Raw genomic sequence first — 20,072 nt, forward strand, 5'->3', positions numbered from 1 at the left:
CCTATCAGGCGCTCACCTAAGAAATATGTACAGAAACTGGAATGTAATACCAAACCTTCAAATTTTATTATGTGTAAACCCACTGTTAAAGGACAAAGATATATTACTGTGCATGTGTGAAAACCTAAAAAGATTAAAAATATTAAAAATAGTAATGGCTATCCTAAAAACAAATAAAAATAATACATAAAAGTCAAGCGAGTACACGCCACGGATAACCGGAACCCGGGTTTTAGAACACGGAACACACGAGTGAGAAGGAGAACACCGCTGAACAGAGCTCATCAGCCTTGCACGTCGAAGGATTAACAATAACCTCATCAGACATTCACAAAAACCAACTTCCACATACGTGCAACGCGGGACAGACAGAAGAAATATATTAGGTATCTGTACTGAAACATTTAATAGCAATAACAACTGAAACTATTCTGCCACATGTAAAAGGAATATCAACTGAAACTATTTTGCTACATTACGAACAGAAAACTGCAACTTTGTTGCCAAGGGATTGGACACAACAACGCCCCATTTTTATTGCTTAAGAGGACAGAAGAATTTGAATTCAGTGGGAAACGCTTATATTTTACAGTATTATTGTCTTTTTATAACTATTACTATTTTTTAGCTATTCAAGATATTTATGATGCAATAATGGTATGCTCGTAAACATAGTGATGGTTATCCTAAAAAAAAATAAAAATATATAAAGTCAACCATTATTAAATATATGAGCATACCATATGTTATTGTATCATAAACATCTTAAGTAATAAAAAATTGGGTGGTGTTGTGTCCAATCCCTTGGCAACAAAGTTGCAGTTTTTTTGCGATTGTCTGATTAGGTTAATGTACAAACCTGTCGCCGGTGGTTGTTAATCCTTCGACGTGCACTGCTGATGAGCTCTGTTCAGCGGTGTTTTCCTTCTCACTTGTGTGTTCCGTGTTCTAAAACCCGGGGTTCTGGTTATCCATGGCGTGTACTCGCTGGACTTTTATATATTATTTTTATTTGTTTTTAGGATAGCCATTACTATTTTTAATCTTTTTAGGTTTTCACACATGCACAATAGTATATCTTTGTTCTTTAACATTGGTTTCACACGTAATAAAATTTGCAAGTTTGGTAAAACATTCCAGTTTCTGTACATGTTTCTTAGGTGAGCGCCCGATAGGATATTATAACCCCCAATACTAGTAAACACCACTGGGAGGAAGAAAAGAACTCCCATTTATCCTAGGCAGCTCCCTGGATATACACTACATACACTACATCCAAGGAGATTAGGAGTGCAGCAATACTACTATTTTTTTTATCCTGTAGACAGAAACATATCTGTGACAGGCAGCCCAGTGGCCAATCAAATTAAATGCCATGAATCTGTCTTTGCAGAGAAGTAGCAGCGGAGCTCTCAGTTTCGATAATGTAATCATTATATTGTGAGGTTGTTGAATTAGTGCTTTATCACTCACTTTTCTATGTCTACTCCAAAGGACAGTCTGAGCCACTGGGCCTGATTCAGAGCCGCTCGCTCTGAATCAGGGCCGGGCTTTTTTTTTTGGGAGCGTCCTCTTGGCCGCTCGCATAGCTGTGGGTGACCATCCACAAGCTATAGCGTGCGGCCATGATGATGGTCGCGATGGTCAAGACCATCGCGACCATTGGGCTTGCGACGAGACCCTTGTGGTAGGGTCTCGTTCATCGCAAGCCCCAGAGAGCTTTCGGCTCTAACAGAGCCGGAAGCTCTCCACTGACATCACTTGTGATGTCAGTGGGGCTGCCCCCAAACGGCAAGCGTTCCCTCGGGAACGCCTCCGTTTGGGCAGCCACCCCCCGGCCCGCCCACCAAAGGGGGCGAGCTGTCACTCAACATCGACAGCTCGCCCCCTTTGGTGCTAGACCCGGAGCGACGGATTGCCCGTCGCTAGCCGGGTCTCGCGCATGCGCACGATGGTGCCGGCATCGTCGTGCGCATGCGCTGTTAGCCACCATCGACCCGGTTGCGAGCGCTCAGCGCTAGCGACCAGTTCTGAATGGGGACCACAGTTCCTAGCCCATATAAGTATATTTTTCAATGGATCTGCACACATTTTAAAGTGATTATACCTTGCATTATGGAACAAGTCAAAATATTGACAATAAATTTAGAAATGCTTTTTATTTAAAACAAAAGTAAAGTATTGCTGCATTACACACACTTCTGTCTTCAAAGGAACTTTTTAGCAATGCTTCTGCACCTTTTGCACTAATAAATTGTATGTATTTTACATGTTTAAATAAAGTTTTATTGTGATCACTTAAATTTTTGTGATCTCCCAATGTGGTCTTCGGACTAGAAAAGTTTGTGCATCCCTGGTTTAGAGGACAGCTACTACTGTTTAAGCACTTATATTTGCAGCTCATTTGCATCATCTTATCCTTAAAATCTTTAATTTTTACCTAAACGGGAGTTAGGGGAACCTTACTTAATTTAGCAAATAACCTTTTAGTTTTAAAGAGACTTTAAAGGTATTAATGATCTGTTAAAACTTTCTAGATTCAATAACAAGTTTAGAGTATCTGGCAGTGGTGAATTTCCCATTAGGCACATGCCTAGGGATGCGGCACTTGGATGCTTGTTTTAGTATGGTTAGTCCAAAATTTACCAGTAACTACAAAATAATATGAGATATGGTAAGAACTTACACTTGTTATCTCTATTTCTACGAAGTCCTTAGGGTTCCACAGGATACCTTGGGGTATAGGCGATGGCGGTAGTCATCGGGCACCACAGAGTTAAATTTTCAGCCTCCCAGGATGCACCAGGGCCCTCTCCTATACCCCGCACCCAAGCTCAGGCACATTAGTTACGTAGCAAGCAATAAGCCGGAGGAGGAGAACAAAGAGAGAGAAGAAAGTCTGGAACACACAAGAAATCACATTCTCACCAGAAGGAGACGGAAAAACTGGTGACCAGAGCAAATTCCATCTGCAGTACAGGTGCAACAGGACGGGAATCCCGTGGAACCCTATGGACTTGGTAGAAATAAAGATAACAAGGGTAAGTTCTTATCATATCTCATATTTTCTACTTCGGGGTCCATAGGGTATCCACAGGATACCTTGGGGATGTCCCAAAGCAGTATCCTTTAAGGGTGGGGACGCTCCTGTCCGGGAAGGAGAATCCGCCGCCAAGAGGAAGCATCCTGAGAGGCGAAGGAATCGAATGCGTAATACCTCACAAAGGTATGGACAGAAGACCACGTGGCTGCCTTGCAAAGTTGAACTGCAGAGGCGCCACGGCGAGTTGCCCATGAAGGACCCACAGACTAAGTGGCATGAGCTTTTAGAGAGGATGGAACAGGAAGGCCCTCATGAATATAGGCCTCAGAAATCGCCATGCGAATCCAACCTGCCAAAGTTTGCTTAGTGGCAGGCCAACCCTTTTTATGGAAACCATAGAGGACAAACAAAGAGTCCGATTTCTGAAATGAACTGGTACGGTCGACATAAATTCTTAAAGCCCGTACCACATCCGAGGAGGCCTCACCAGCAGATAGGTCTGGGGAATTAAAGGCCGGCACTATGATTTCCTCATTGATGTGGAAACTAGATTACACCTTAGGTAAAAACCCAGGATGAGTGCGAAGCACCGCCCTATCTACATGAAAATTCAGAAAGGGAGGGCGACATGACAAAGCCCCCAAATCTGACACCCTTCTGGCCAAGGCAATGGCCAGAAGAAACACAGTCTTAGCTGTAAGCCATTTTAAATCCACCGAGCCCAGTCGTTCAAATGGCGGTCCCTGGAGAGCCCTCAGGACAACAGCCAAATCCCAAGGAGCCACTGGTGGAACAAAGGGAGGCTGAATACGAAGTACACCTTGCATAAAGGTGCGGACATCAGGAAGAGTAGCATTCCTACGCTGAAACTATACAGACAGGGCAGAAACCTGCACCTTCAGGGAAGCAAGGCGAAGACCATGATCTAAGCCTGCCTGTAGGAAAGCCAATACCCTGGATATCCTAAAGACCTGAGTATCATAGCTTTTAGGTTGACACCACTCAAAGAAAGTATGCCACACTCGGTGGTAAATTCTTGCAGAAGCCGGCATCCGAGCTCTGAGCATGGTGTTAACTACAGAGCTGGAAAAACCCCTGGACCTTAAGAGGGCAGTCTCATCAGCCACACCATCAAAGACAGACGACCCAGCTCCGGGTGATGGCAAGGACCTTGAGACAATAGGTCCGGAAGTTGAGGCAACAGAATCGGAGTGTTTACTGAGAGACTCCGAAGATCTGAGTACAAGTGATGTCTGGGCCTCACTGGAGCTATCAACAGGAGCCTTCTTGCTTAAATTTGCGAATCACTCGAGGAAGAAGGGAAAACGGAGGGAAGAGGTACGCAAACTGGAAGGTCCACCTGACCGACAGTGTGTCCACCAGAAGTGCCTCTGCGTCTCTTGTTCTTGACCCGTTTGTTGTTGTGTCGGAAGGCCATGAGGTCTGGAAGGCCCCACTTGTTCACCAGTAGCTGAAACACCTCCTGGTGAAGAGACCACTCTCTTGGATGCACATCTTGATGGCTGAAAAAGCCTGCTTCCCAGTTGAGAACTCCTGGTATGAACACTGAAGAGATGGCAAGGAGATTGCCTTCTGCCCAAGCTAGAATGCGGGACACCTCTGTCAGAGCCGCCTGGCTTCGGGTCCCTCCTTGGCGGTTTATGTAAGCCACTGTGGTGGCATTGTCTGACTGTACCTGCATGGGTTTTCCGTGCAGGACATGTCTTGCTTGCTTGAGAGCTTTGAATACCGCCCGATGTTCGAAGATGTTTGTTGGAAGAGCAGATTCTGCTGGCGTCCACCTTCCCTGGAAGAAGTATGGACCCATCACTGCTCCCCAGCCTCACAGACTGGCATCCATTGTCAGAAGGACCAAGTCTGCAATCCAAAACGGACGCCCCCTATTCAGGTGAGCAGTCTGCAGCCACCAGGCCAGAGACAGAGGTACCTTCGGGGAAAGCACCGTTGTCTGTCTCTTTATCCCATGGGGCAACCCATTTCATCTGGAGAGGATCAACTTCTGCAGAGGTCTGGAGTGAAACTGGGCACATTCCACCATGTCGAACATCGTCACCATGGATCCCTGTAACCTCATCGCCGAGTGAATAGACAACCGGCGACTCTGCAGGCAACAGCGCACTTTTGCCTGTAATGCAGAGATCTTGTCCTCCATCACAAAGATCCTCTAATGTTGGGAGTCCAACAGAGCTCCGAGATGGATCATCCTCTGTGAGGGAACCAGGGAGGACTTTTTCCAGTTTATCAGCCAGCCGTGAGCCTGCAACACCGAGACTGTCAGTTGCAGATGGTGCTGAAGTATCTCTGGAGACCCTGCCAACAACAGGAGGTCTTCCAGATAAGGCAACAAGCGGACCCCCTGCATCCGTAGGTGGGCTGCCATAACTGCCATGACTTTGGTAAACACTCGAGGCGCCGTGGCCAGACCAAAGGGCAGTGCCTGAAATTGGAAGTGTTGGTCAACTACTGCAAACCTGAGGAAACACTGGTGTGCTGAGATAATGGGGATATGCAGGTAGGCATCCTGAATATCTAGTGACACCATAAAATCCCCAGGCTCCATCACCAAAATGATGGAACGCAGGGTCTCCATCCTGAACTGAGGAACCCTCAAGAATTTGTTGAGGGATTTGAGGTTGAGCCTGGGCCTGTTTGACCCATTGGGTTTCTGTACCAGAAAGAAATCGGAGTAATAACCCGATCCCCTCTGGGACAACGGAACCGGCGCTATAAATCCAGCCTGGAGCATAGAGTGGATCACCTTGCAGAATTCCAGAGCCTTATCCAGATCTGACTGAAGACCTGTGGTGAAAAACCGACTCGGAGGCCTCCTCCGGAAGGAGAGGGCATACCCCTGAGAGACCACTTCTCGTACCCAAGTGTCCGTGGTAGTGAGACACCAGCAGTGGACAACTGAAGAAGCCGGCCTCCCACTTTGGGGTCCCCCAACGCGAGGCCCGTTCTGTCAGGCTGAAGGCTTATCGTCCGACTTGGGAGTAGGACGTCTTGTACTCCAAGCCTGCTTATTTGGCTTGGCAGATTTCTTGGCCCCTGACTGTTGAGGAAAGGACTGCACTTTGGACTTACCCTGAGCCCTATAGGGCCGAAAGGATGAAGAACCCGACCCTGACGGGACTGTAGCGATGGCAGACACGCAGATTTAGCTGCTGCCAGAGTGGCCACAATTTTGTCCAGATCAGGGCCAAACAGAACCTGTCCATTAAAGGGCAAGCATTCCAATCCCTTTTTGGAATCTGCGTCCGCTTTCCAAGAGCGCAACCATAAGGTGCGACGAGCTGCCACTGCTGCTGAGGAGATTCTGGAAAAGAGGAGAAATATCCAAGGCTGCCTCATTAATGTACGTGGCAGAGTCTCGGAGATTGCCCACTAACTCCGCCTGCTCAGGCAATGAGTCAGTGTCAAGAGACGCCTCCAAGCTATCAGCCCAGCGCTCCATGGCTCTGGCCACCCAGCACGTGGCCATAGCCGGTCTGGACGCCCCTCCAGCAAGGGAATAAATGGATTTAAGGTATATTTCTACCTTGCGATCTGTAACATCCTTTAGGGAGGACATGGAGGGCATGGGCAATGTTGCACTTCTCACTAGGCGTGTGACATGAGAATCTACCTGTGGAGGTGTTCCCCATTTTGAGAAATAATTATCCGCAAAGGGGTATGCAAATGCCAAACGTTTTTGAGGCTGGTACCGCTTACCCAGATTTTTCCACGCCTCCTCTAAATGATCCACTAACTGACCAGATAGAGGAAAAACATATCCTTAAAGAAGGCATATTTGGATTTGGCCATGGGGGGATCCTCATCCTCAATAACCAAGGCCATACGGACTGCCTGTATAAGGCCAGGTATACATACTTTAGACTTGGACTCCGCCTCCTTACCACATCGTCCTCATCATACTGAGGCGTCTGAGAGACTAAAGACCGCTTAGGCGGCCGTAAAGAGGGCTCCCCCTGCAATACGTCCGTTAGGTGTTGCACCGTATTGGACAATGAGCTCACCCATGCAGGCTCCTGCGATACCTGTGGGGGTGAAAGCGGGAGACACTGGGGTACCATCAATTGCCTTGGGAACCCCTGCATGGGTGATGAGACCACCGACTGCTGTGTTAACCCCATTAGGGGGAACGCAGGGGGCGGCGCCAACTGGCCCACGAGGGTTAAGTGCTTTAGTAAAACAACCCCAGGGCGGTTCCTGCACAGGCACAGTAACTGAGATGGGGTGTGATATTACATAACATGCCCAACATAATCCCTCAGTATTCCCATCTCCCTCCGCAAATGGTACATCACATTTGGTACACTTTAGCTGAAGGGGAAAATCACTCTCAGACATGATGAGTGAACGGAGTGTATGTGACTCCCCACACAGAAAATAACTTGTACTGTGAGGCAATAAACACCCTGCAGCACCGCACCGCAAGGGCTTTTTAACAGAGAAAGAGCAGGGACAGTAAAATAGCTGACAGTCAGAAAAGAAAGTACAGGCAGACAGCGCTAGCATGAAGTCACATACAATGCAGAAAAATTAATCCCTGCACTACCAGCACTATAAACATCTACACAGACACAGAGCCTGGTAGGAAACAGTGCTGCCAAACTGCTGTGGAGAGGCACTGTGCAGCGGGGGAGGCGCCGGCTGTGAGACAGGGAAGGCGCGCTCCCCTGGCATGCATTTAACCCCTGGAACACTGGAGCATATCTGCTCTGCCGTAGCCCGCTGTCCCAGGGGCCTGTGAAAGCGCAGGTTAATACCTGGTTTCACTCGCAGCCAGTCTCCAGGGAACCCCCTGCCTGGGGACTCAGGACTGTGTTATCTCCAGCGGGTACCCTCCGCGGGACCAGCCACTTACCTTGTCCCCTTCGATCCGGCCACAGTCCGGGTGGTCCTAGGTCACCGCTAGCCGTGACCCCAGACCCCTACCAGCATCCCCAGATCGGTACTGGCGTTCTGAAGGAGCGACAGCATGAACATCTGTACAGACTGTCCATGCTGTAGTGCTCTTGATGTGCAGCCAAAACTGCCTTGAAGAAAATCTTCAGGGGCTGTAACAGCCCCCCTCTGTAGAGGTGAACCGGCTCCTGGCCGGGCACCTACGAAACTAATGTGCCTGGGCTCGGGGGCGGGGTATAGGAGAGGGCCCCGGTGCATCCTGGGAGGCTGAAAATTTAACTCTGTGGTGCCCGATGACTTCCGCCATCGCCTATACCCCAAGGTATCCCTGTGGTTACCCTATGGACTCTGAAGTAGAAATTTCCACTTTACTGTTCCATATGCCATCTTGAGTGAATATGAACAGCTAGGACATGCTCAGACTTCCCCTGTAAGCTATTCTACTTATTAAATATGTGTGTATAATTAAAAATAAAACAATGTCATAGTTCATGATTTTTAGTATTATATTAAATTGTCAATCATCAAATAAGGGAATATAACCAAACAATCAAAATAATAATATTGGGCAGGGGTTGGTGGCTATTATTGTTATGCCTAGGGGTGCCCTTACTCTGAAAACTGTCCCTGCCATCTAGGCTATTGCTACTGTGATTTATCACTTTACTGTACAAAATATATCCACTTTGAAAAAGATTCAACCTCTTCCCGTACTGTTTTATGTGTGGATGAATATTGTGTTTACAAAGACTTCTTTATTTTATAACTATGAAGGATATTTCATGTACTCATACACTACTAATGATACTGAAAAAAAGGGATTTTGATCATTTCCTTCTTTCCTGTAAATGTGCTCGGCACAAATTGCTTTTTAAGAGGATGAAATCAATCTATCTTTTTACAGTGATGCTCTTTGAATGTCTGAAAAGGAACATAACTTCCAATTACAATAATTATTGTATCATTTTAAGTTAATTTACTGGAATTACAGTTGTAAGTTCTGTTTTTGTGAAGTTATTAATGATGAATGGGACAAAATTATATTAATCAAATCAATGTAGCATTATTCATCACAGATTGTAAACATTTTTGATTAAGGAAGTAAACTCTTGGCTTGTAGGTAGTAATAACAGCTTTGCTTTCAGAAGTTTTAAGGCACTAATTCTGAACTAAAATGTTATTATTATTATATGAGATTGCATCTGTAAACAGGTAATACTATGCAATTAACTCATGGTCACATAATGTAAGAAAAATTCACATATACTGTAACTTTTTCCACCACCGCATTCTACCATACTAATCTAAAAAGCTGGGATATAACTGGCATCTTTGTAGAGCGGTGGAAACATAGTTTATACTTTCATCATTTTAGCACAAAAGGGAAAATTTACTAAAAATCGGTTTGTCGTCCGTTTCAAAACCATCAGAAACCGACTGCTAACAATGGCATGCTGCTGTATATAGAACGCTGATTTATCATCCGTCGGGTTTCAGCTTCAATTGAAACCAAACGTTTAAAACATGACCCAAACCCGTCCAAAAAGAAGCAAAGCACAATAACTCTTCTGATAATTCTTTTCACTCCTCTGTCAGAAACCATGGCCGGTTTATGGTGAAATTATGTTCTTTCCACTTCTGCATTATGGCCCCAACAGTGCTCACTGGAACATTCAGAAGTTTAGAAATCCTTCTGTAACCAATGCCATCAACAATAAGGTTGAGAAAGTCTTGAGAGCTCTTTGCTTTTACCCATCATGAGATGTTTCCTATGTGACACCTTGGTAATGAGACATCTTTTTATAGGCCATCAGTTCGGACTGCACCAGCTTATATTAATTTGCATTGACAAGAGGCAGGATTACTTTCTAATTACTAATAGATTTCAGTTGGTGTCTTGGCTCTCCATGCCTTTTTGCACCTCCCTTTCTTCATGTGTTCAATACTTTTTCCCTGTGTCACTAGCGCATGCAGGGGGGGTTTCTGAGTACCTAGAAACCCCCCCTGACAGACCAATTTTTTTTTTCAGAGATGGAGACAGCCTTGTCTCCATCTCTGCACCAGCCGCGGGCCACCCTCCACGATCGGAGCTGCTCAGGCACTGCCTACAGTTCTCCCAGAGCAGGGAGTGTGGGAGGAGGAGGATCACCCAGCAGCCCGGCAGTAACACAGGCAGCCTGCATTCCTCACCTTTCACTTCTCCAGAGTCCCGTTCAGCCCGGCTAGCTGACCGAGTCGTGAATGATTAACTCCTTGGATGAAGCTGTGGGGGACACGGTGTGTGCTGCTGCTGTATGTGACAAGGGAAGGAATGAATAGGGAATATAATTGCTTAATTGTTTGTGTTGTCCTGGTCGGAGTCTGCGATAGACACTATCTCTGTTTATGTGCAGCTGGGGTTAAAATATGACCTGTGTACCAGCATGCAGTTTGGAGTCTCCACTGTGTGAAGTGACAACAGTGGAAGTTCCTATACACATAACATTATCTCCTTCTCCCTGTCCAAAAGAACAATCTGCTTTTTGGTCATGATAGTCTATGCATGGAAAAAAAAAAAAAAAATATATATATATATATATATATATATATATATATATATATATATAGTTTCTTTTTTTTTTTTCTTTTTTTTTATTCAACCGTTTGGAAACCCCCCTTTAAAATTCCTGCGTTTGCCCCTGTGTGTCATTTCACATTATTACACATAACTTAATTTTATGGATATCTATGGTTTGATTTCTTTGCATGTGTGGATTGCATGGGTTGTTGCTGACATTTGGTGAAAATTTCGTTACAATAGCCCCATTACATATATATTTTCTGAAAAAAATGTTCAATACTTATTTTACCCACTGTGTGTGTGTGTGTATATATATATATATATATATATATACACACACACACACACACATACATATTATATATACATACATACATACATACATACACACTAGTGACACTCCCCGTCTTTGTACTAGAGCAATTTCATCTCACCACAGTCCCTTGCATCTCATAACAACCTAAGCCAGGTCACAATGGACGGCTACTCTGCTTCAGCTTGGTGTACGATTACATTTTTTAATCTGTGACTGCTTCACTAAAATAGTGACTGCTCAGCTCCCTTTTGAAATAAATAAATAAATATTATATATATATATATATATATATATATATATATATATATATATATATATAACCAAGTTCCGGCACCCATGAGGGCAATGCATAGTTACTGGTCCGGGTGCCTTCCATAGTGTGTTTCAAAGTCCAGAAACACGCTAACACATACAAAGTCCAATGGCGGCACTCCGTGGAAAAAAATCACTCAGAAGACTGAACTTGTAGCAACGTTTCAGCGCCTTTAACAGCGCTGATAAAAGCGCTATTAAAGGCGCTGAAACATTGCTACAAGTTCAGTCTTCTGAGAAATTTTTTCCACGGAGTGCCGCCATTGGACTTTGTGTGTATATATATATATATATATATATATATATATATATAGTGCTTAGTTAGGGTGGCATTCAGAGACTGACTTAATGGTGAAAAAACTTCAGTGCTTTATTATCAATGTTTTGTAAAGCTGTCTAACTACACTGCTGGGAACACTGGCATGTACACTATTGAGATGTGTCCACATACATCTATCCTCGCGTTACACATAATGTGTGAGCACTGTGCGATTCAGTAGCGCTAATTGTCTTTTCGGGCAACTTTTTCCCTTATAAATGAGTTTGATTTGCAAAGCAATGTATATAGGACACACAAGCAGCTTATACTGATTAAAATGATATGCTGCAAGCCTATATTGTGTGTGCGACTGTGGTTATAGCTGCATGCAAAATGCCATTTTACATAGTCAGTGGCTGTGACACTGTAAGATAGCATTTCACATGCAGATACAGCCAAAGTCTGCAGATACAGCCAAAGGGAAAAAGTTGCATGAAAAGACGCTCAGCACTACCAAGTCATGCCTCATCATGGCGTGAATAGAAGGGCTGTTTAACGTGCAAGGAGGCTAGATGTATGTGAACACATCTATATATATAGCTCGTCTCGGTGCTTGTCTACGTTAAATTCATTATGCTCCCTTCCCCACACTGGAAGATGGAGGAGTGTGTTGGGGGAGGGTGCCACCTGGATTGTCTTACTGTGTTCACTAGTAGCCTCACTTGGGCTCTGGTCCTATGGCAGCCATTATACATCTTCCCACAATGCTTTTGTACTCTGTGTGGGCGGATCTCTCCTGCCACACACAGAATCTGCTGCTCACCAGCACCATCTCTGGTGATACTGCCACAATATATATATTGATTTTTTTTTTTATAGATAGAAGACACCAGTTTTGTTTTTGTATTTGTTATGCTTTGCTGTGCCTGAAGAAAGCGTTGTAATAAAGGCTCTGAAACATTGTCTACCATGCTGCTTTATATTTGGTGAGAGTGCCACACAGAGTTCTTCTACAGTATATATTTCAGTATACCACTGGAAACTTTGATGCCACCCCACAAAGTAAGCAGTACCATACCATGAGTGCCGGTATTGGAATATATATATTTTCAGACAACCGAAAAGACTGCCTGCGAGGATTTGCAGGGACAGCATGTTAACGCACCCGCTGTCCCTGAGAAGTTTATTGCTAAATAGCGGGGTTAAGGATTGAAGAAAAAAAACAAAACATTGTGTCCATGTTGTATGAAAATATTTTGGCCAATATTGATACTGATGCTGAATAAACCCCTATAATTTGCTGCTTTCTTTTCCCAGTTCAACTGAGCCACGGAGATTCCTTGCCTATTGCTAAATATAAAGAACTGGAAATCCAGGCATTTAACCTTATTTTTAGGTTACTAATTCACTTCTATAATATTGTAGGATTTTGTTACAACTTTTAGGTGAAGAGTTCAAGACCAGTCTGATTATTCACATATTTTATTTGGTCTATTTCTGCAGAAGTAAAACTATGTACTATGAAAAACTATGTACACAAAACGGTTTCCTTCCTTCTTCCTTCTCCAATGCATATCTTACCTATTTGTCAGTCTGTTATCACCCAGTCTGTTATTACGGTTTTGTTCCCAATTGTAAAATGGAATATGCTGGCACTTTATATTTATGGAGAATATGGAATTAATCACATTAGCTACCACCCCATTAGATATTACAGCCTAAGGGGGGGGGGGGGAATTCAATTAGCCCCAATAATTTATCAGGGTTGAAAAAAGGTGGTAGCCTCGGGCTTTGACGCTCAGGGCTATTCATTTACAGCCCTTTTTTATCGCCCAATAAATTATCTGTTATCGGGCATTTACACATAGAATCCGGGAAAAGTTCCCAGACCAATGTGTTAACCAACTGTTTGCACCCGATAACAGGCTAATTATCGAGTACATCTTTTCGGGTCTGCTGAGACCCGAAAATAAATACGCGTTAAGTGCAGTGCTGCGGGCTGACTTCAGGGCTAATTGGATAGCTTCAATTAAATTACAGCGGCTAATTGAATTCTCATTATTTGCCACAAGTCAATGAACATATCAGTATGTTTTGTACTGTGGGAAAAAACAGGAATACCCAGAAGACACCCACACAATTATAGAGACTATAAACCCAGCACTGAGGCAGCAATGCTAACCACTATAGCACAGAGTTGCTCTCTTTTACAGTATGCACTGTTTGCAATTCCTCACACTTCCTTTTAGAGCACCTTGTACACTTAAGATTTCTAAAGTTGAAACACAAAAACAACAGTAAACATGGGAGGCAACATAACACAGATTGTATATTGTAAAGAGCAGAATAACAATCTTACCTCTCTCCATTCCTTGTTTCCAATACCTTGTGTATACAATACACATACTGTAATAGGATAAAAAGAGAACATCATTAAACTTTACTAATATGTGTAGTATTAGCAGAAAATTTCCTAACTTCTTATTTTTACATAAAATGTATACAATGAAGGAGACCATCCAGCATAACCTATATACACCATACAAAGAAAGAATTGGAAGAAATACACAGCTTGTAATTCTGGTTTATTTATTCACTATATCATATACTAGACAGTTACAATAAATTAGATATTTTTTATGCAGATTAGAAAATCAAACTGTTCCTGCCTAATATTAAATGACAGCAGTGATGTTATTAATAGCCTCCGCCGATCTTCCTTCCGGGTACGTCTGGCCCTTACAACAGGCATCCCACTGATACACATGGTCATTATTTTTACGTGTTCTTGCTGTAAGGTAATTTGTTTTCTTACTTCCATTCACATAGAACTAGGCTGAAATGTAGTGAGTCACTATCTACCTCAGCCCTGGCCTAGAAAACGAGACTATCCTGTCAGCTGTAATTTTGCCTGCTGTGTGAGCTACAATAGTTGAATGCTGCAGCAAAATGTTTCTTTTTCTGAACATGGTAAATGTCAAGCCTTGCTGAAAGGTCAAAAGCAGCTACAAAATTATTTAATTGTAACAGCACAAGCATGAGTAGTTTTCCTTTAATGTAACATTTAACTTTTTACTAATTATTACCAGATTCATATTTACTCCCTAAGGCTGGTCAGCCACTGGGCATTGCATTAAATGCCGGTGACACTGCATATCAAATGCAATCACATTTGACATAATGTACAGCGGTAAATAGTACATGTACTTGTGGTCAGGGCTGGAGGTGTCAGTAGAGGTCACTATATTGTCCCAATTGTTGTCCAGACATATTCATGCAGCAGCCAATATCTAAAAACCTGTCTGTTTAGGGTTTTTTTGTTTGTTTTTTAAGTTGTGTTCATTATTTATTTATTTATCAGACAATTTGTGTCCTTATATGCTCTTTTTCGATATATCTCAAAGACTATATTTTGTACATCACTATGTGATTCTATGGTATGTGTACTTGGAAAGCTATACGTGTTCTCAATCAATATTAAGTCTGCAAATAATTGAAACCTCTAAATATGCAGCAGAAAATTTGATGCAAAATAAAGTACTCAAAACCTCCTTAATAACAAACATTGGCCCTTACACCTCCTGAAAACAATGAATGTCATATAATCGAACTGTAATGTTTCACCCACATATTCACAATTGCATCATACACATTATTGTAGAACAGTAGAAGCCTATTATTTTAGCAGTATATTAAAATAAAAGTTAATTTTCTACTAGCATTTATTACAGGACACAAAAATAAAGAACAAGACACCATTTTTTTTTTATAGAAAAAAAAAAAAAACCTCACTTTACAAAAATGTTTTATATTTTACTTTATTTTTTTTGCTACTCGTATGATAATTTTGGGATATTCCTAATGCTGCTGGAACTTCATTTATGAAGTGTGGTATCTAAAGAATGTACACTACAAGCGATAAATCCGTAAAAGCCTTCCACATGGCCTTAAAAACAACTGATCTTGTTTTTTAAATAAATTGATAGCATGACTTCTGAAAAGTTTTCAGCTTGCAAATTGAAGCAAATCATAAAATTATAATATTTGAATAAATAGCAATAGGCCATTCACTTAAATCAGAGGGGTAGTTTGGTATTCCTGTACCCGGACCACAGCTGGATTGATAAAAAAATTATGTCACCAATAACTACTGTACAGCTGAAAGTGAAGCAGTAGGATCATGTCATGTTTTGCCAAGCATCTGACCTACATCCACAATATAATAATTCTGGACCAACAGTAAAACAAATTCAGAAAAGTTTTTGTATATTATCAAAGGGCAACTACATGTACAGCTAAAGCCTCCACATTTTTGACATATTAATAGAAAACTGATAAAACCTAGCCATCAGGGTAAAGTAATCTTTTAGCCATTTACAGAAAAGGGGCTTTATATACACTGCATGTATTTAGTTAGAATGGCAATATGGTATCCCGTGACGGTACTACAAACTATGAGGTATGAAAGTAAAGCAAGGTGGTGGATTTAGTATCAGTAAAGTATCATAATGTATTGGCTACAAGAAATTAAAATTTTGCCACAGCAGAGTAAAACTTAAATTCTAAACAGACCTTACACTAATAAATTGCCTCATTGCCTTCTAGCAATAGCAGCAGACTTAACTTTATGTGCGGCTGCCCTTTAAATGTACCATTAACTACCCACAGTGGAGATGTATATATTGGTTTAGAAAATATATACAGAATACTACAGACTATTAATTCACTAGGACTAGTGATATCACTATTGTGTTTGCAAAGCATGAAGCCCTTTGTGAAGACATTAGTTCCCAGTGAATTAAGAGGAAGAATTTTGGTTCAGCTTAGGAAATGGTGAAGTTCTTCAACATGTCAAATAAAAGTTTAATAAAGTTTACTTTAATATCAATACTGTACATCAGCACCACAAACACACATTTTAAATTAGTAATACATACCTTCTGTTTGTGTTATTGATGTTAACTTTGTGATGTCCCCAAAATTTGTGGCCTTGAAATCAGAACAAAAGTTGCCAACAGATCAGCAATTATCTATGTTGTGTTGGTCCTGAGATTATTTCCAGGGATAAAAAAACGGCGGTAAACACCATTGCTAACAAGCTAATGAATGAGGGGAACATTGCGAATCATAACAACGTTGCTCAAATTCATTGGCTCGTTGGCAATGCCATCAGCCATGTTTCAGTGGGCCAAGAATGTGAAAAAGAGATGATTTTCTTAAATGCTGAATTTTGATTTGCTCATGGAATAATATACTCTGCAACCTCCCGCTACAAAACATAGGCACTTTTTACGCAAAGAAAGGATATTTAAAATACGGAAATCACAAGAATATTTGTACAGAATGAATCCTTTAAAGATATGTGGTAAATTAAGAGCATAGAGGGTGACACATGGGTTATTAAGCAATATGGTGCTTTGCGCCCTGTAGCAATCAGAGATCAGCTTTTGTCAGTTTTACAGTCCTGTCAATAAAAACCATGTGACTGGCTGCTGTGTGTCACAGAGCATCACATTTTGTACCGTATTATGAATTAAGCCCAAAAGATAATATTTAAAAAAAATTAATAAGGTTTGTTTGCAAGAAGTAAGATGGGAACATTGAAAAATGCATGTTTAAGGGTTACATGAAAAATAGATACCCGCTATAGTGATTTTAAAGATATCATGGCTAAGAATGCGCAAAAACAGGCACTTTAAACACTAGTGCTTTTCCAGCTACAAAAGGGATAGCATTCATAGTGCTAAATCGTTCCTTTGCTGACACCTGAACTGAATGGGGAACGCTTACCCATTGTCACAAGGGAGCAATTAAGCTGTGAAGATGCCACATGCTAATTTTTTGGATCTTATTCCAATTAGACGGGGAGCAGTTTCAGTGCTATGAACAATAATGCTAATCTATCTGGAAACATGCATCATTCAAGGCACCCATTTGAACCCATGATTAAAAGGAGCACAAAATCTGAGTCTTCATTACTGCTCAGTATAATGATGCTTAAATTAGCTAAATTAAAAAAAATATTTTAGTGACTTCGTAACAATTTTACTAAAAACACTGCAAAAAATTCAAAGCATACCAAAGAGAGCATCAGATAAATATGATAGCAGTGATGATTCTCAGCTGAATATCAAGCATAAGCACAGTAATGGCAAATTATGTAGAAATTATCCTTCTATTATATCTAATAAAGTGTATCCAAAAGTCAGGATGACTCATTATTGTAAATAAATGGTATCTGGACAAATATAGCTGACATGACAGCTCGCAAATCATGTAGCCCAGATAAGGAAATTACCTTAAGGAGAAAAAATGACCTCCGATTCTATGTGTAATAGCAATAGTAATCACATATGAGAAAAGTTGTAGCAAAATGTTGTGCTCATCGATTTCAACAGCGATTTCACAGGTAGCAATATTCCAGTTCTGTTTTTGCTTGTCCATTCTCAGAATGCCCTTTTCACAATGTATTTGTAAATTCACATTCCATAACATGTATAATCTATGGCTAGAGCTATGGTCAAATCATTCTTGCATGATGGGATGTGCAGTCCCACAGCAGCTGGAGGGCTCTATGTTGAACATCCCTGCTATATAGAATTAAGTAACAGCAATATTATTCTTTGATACAAGCAAATGGGTTTGCCACCTGCACACAACGTTAATGTGCAGTATTGGCTTGTATAACCACTTCCAAAAAATGTACAAAGAATAATGGAGATCGTTTAGGAATCAGGCCCAAAGCACTCTGTAAATGGCCTGTATGCCCCATCAAGGTACATATCTACTGTCCATTCTCAGGACGCCTTGAAACTTAGAAAATGTATCTATGTGCGTATAGACAGAAAGATCTCACAGTCTCAACTTGAGTACAACCAATATCTCCCAAAAATGCTGCTCAGTTTTGCTTAATTTTTAGCTTAAAATATATTCATGAGAGTGAGGGGATATGGATCATGTATTATTATAAGTGCCAATTTGTATGTGTAAAATTATTGCATTACTGTATATTGCTTGGCATTCTCCTGGAGTTGGAGCATTAACTTATAAAATATGTCCTAGACAACATAATAATGACCTAACATACAGTACTCAAATAGCTCTCCTTGTAGGAGAGCAGGGTCACTGCAGTTAGTAGGTGAAAGACAAGTTGGGACTAGACTGAATCCATCCTCAGCTCACTCATGAAATACATAGCCACAAGATAATCACAATACAACCCCTGTTACAAATCTAAATACAGGGCAATAATTGTGTGGACATTAGGGGAAAGGCTGGGGGGATTATTTACTAAGTGACAGTCTCTAAAACCTGTCACTTCGTTCTGATACTAAAATCATTGTCCTGTTAAATTTTGGGCATAAACACGATCCAAAGCTCTGGGCATTGGAACCCAATGCTGAGTAAATAACTCCTTGGACTATACAACTGGGGGAACAAAGACATGAAGTAGAGGTAGAGTCATTTTGGTGAAGGTTACAGCTTGAAAAAAAAACGGCAGGGTCAATGATTTGCCATATAGGGGGAGATGTATGAAACATTCTAAAGAGGACAAGTGGATAAATAGCCCATAGCAGCCAATCAGCTTCTAGCTATCATTTTATAGAATGTACTTGATAAATGATAGGAAGAAGCTGAATAGGTGCTATGGGAAACCTCTTCCCATATCCTCTTTAGAAGATACATCTCACCCGTAGCATTGACTTCTTGCAAGTGGCGGATTTTACCTAGGTGCTGGAGGACCACACCCCCCCCCCCCCTTCCCTCAGCAAAAACTGCCACCCACAGGGACTGTTATCTCCCCCTGGGACTGCCAGTCCAGGCTGCAATAGCTGCAAGCAATTTCCATGCTATTGCAGCACTCCTTACCAGCTTCTAGAGGCGGCAGTCCCTAGAAGCCGGACAGTTTGCTCATTTGTGCACACGCACGGGATTGCATAATAGCGTATGTACACAATTACAGATCCCCCAGCCAGACAGGTGAGGAGCCGCTGCTGCTTCTGGCCATACTTGTATATAGGGTAGATAAAGTGGTATATATAGAGTGTGTGGGGCAGTTATGAAAACTGTTTTACATATAACTGGGCGGTGCATATTTTGTTGTCTATAGACACATACTGGATGGTTGCTTAGGTTTTATAAACAATAATGGAACAATAAATCTGATGAATTTACATAGTGTGCACCAGTTGTTTAGACAGATCTATAACAAGATAAATGATAAATAACTGAATATATTTCAGCATTCCACACAAGTATTAAAAGTTTTGTAATAATATAATGAATAACTGAAATTAAACTGAAGATCAAGAAATGCTCATGGACAGCATTAGGCGTTTAACTTTAAATCATTTAATAGACTAAATATGGCATTTACTGTATAGAACAGCAAATTTGCTCCAAACGTATATTATACAGATGTGTGCATTAATAACAATCAATGTCTAATTCAGATACCATTAGGAAAGGCAAAATAATGTGTTGTCAATACACATTTATACAGGAAAATAATTACTACTTACATGGATCTGACTTGGAAAATGTGTCTCTGTCCAAAAGATTCCTGTTTGAAAATAAAGAATAATTCATATTATTATGAGCTGAAATATAACAAGTGATGAACATGAATCCTGCTAACATGCACAACAGGCAA

General features: G+C 41.6%; 1 protein-coding gene across 1 annotated transcript in view; it reads right to left on the reverse strand.

The window, feature by feature from the left end:
• CPNE8 (copine 8) overlaps positions 1–20,072 on the reverse strand; it is a 357,582-nt gene that overhangs the window by 183,834 nt on the left and 153,676 nt on the right. The window contains exons 2-3 of the mRNA XM_088480178.1: positions 19,942–19,982; positions 13,779–13,825 (exon numbers count right to left, since the gene is read on the reverse strand). Coding sequence (XP_088336304.1) covers positions 13,779–13,825; positions 19,942–19,982 — 88 coding nt within the window. The remainder of the gene's footprint in view (positions 1–13,778; positions 13,826–19,941; positions 19,983–20,072) is intronic.

Source organism: Taudactylus pleione, unplaced genomic scaffold (assembly GCF_031769625.1).
Source record: "Taudactylus pleione unplaced genomic scaffold, aTauple2 ptg000251l, whole genome shotgun sequence".
NCBI classification, from domain to species: domain Eukaryota; kingdom Metazoa; phylum Chordata; class Amphibia; order Anura; family Myobatrachidae; genus Taudactylus; species Taudactylus pleione.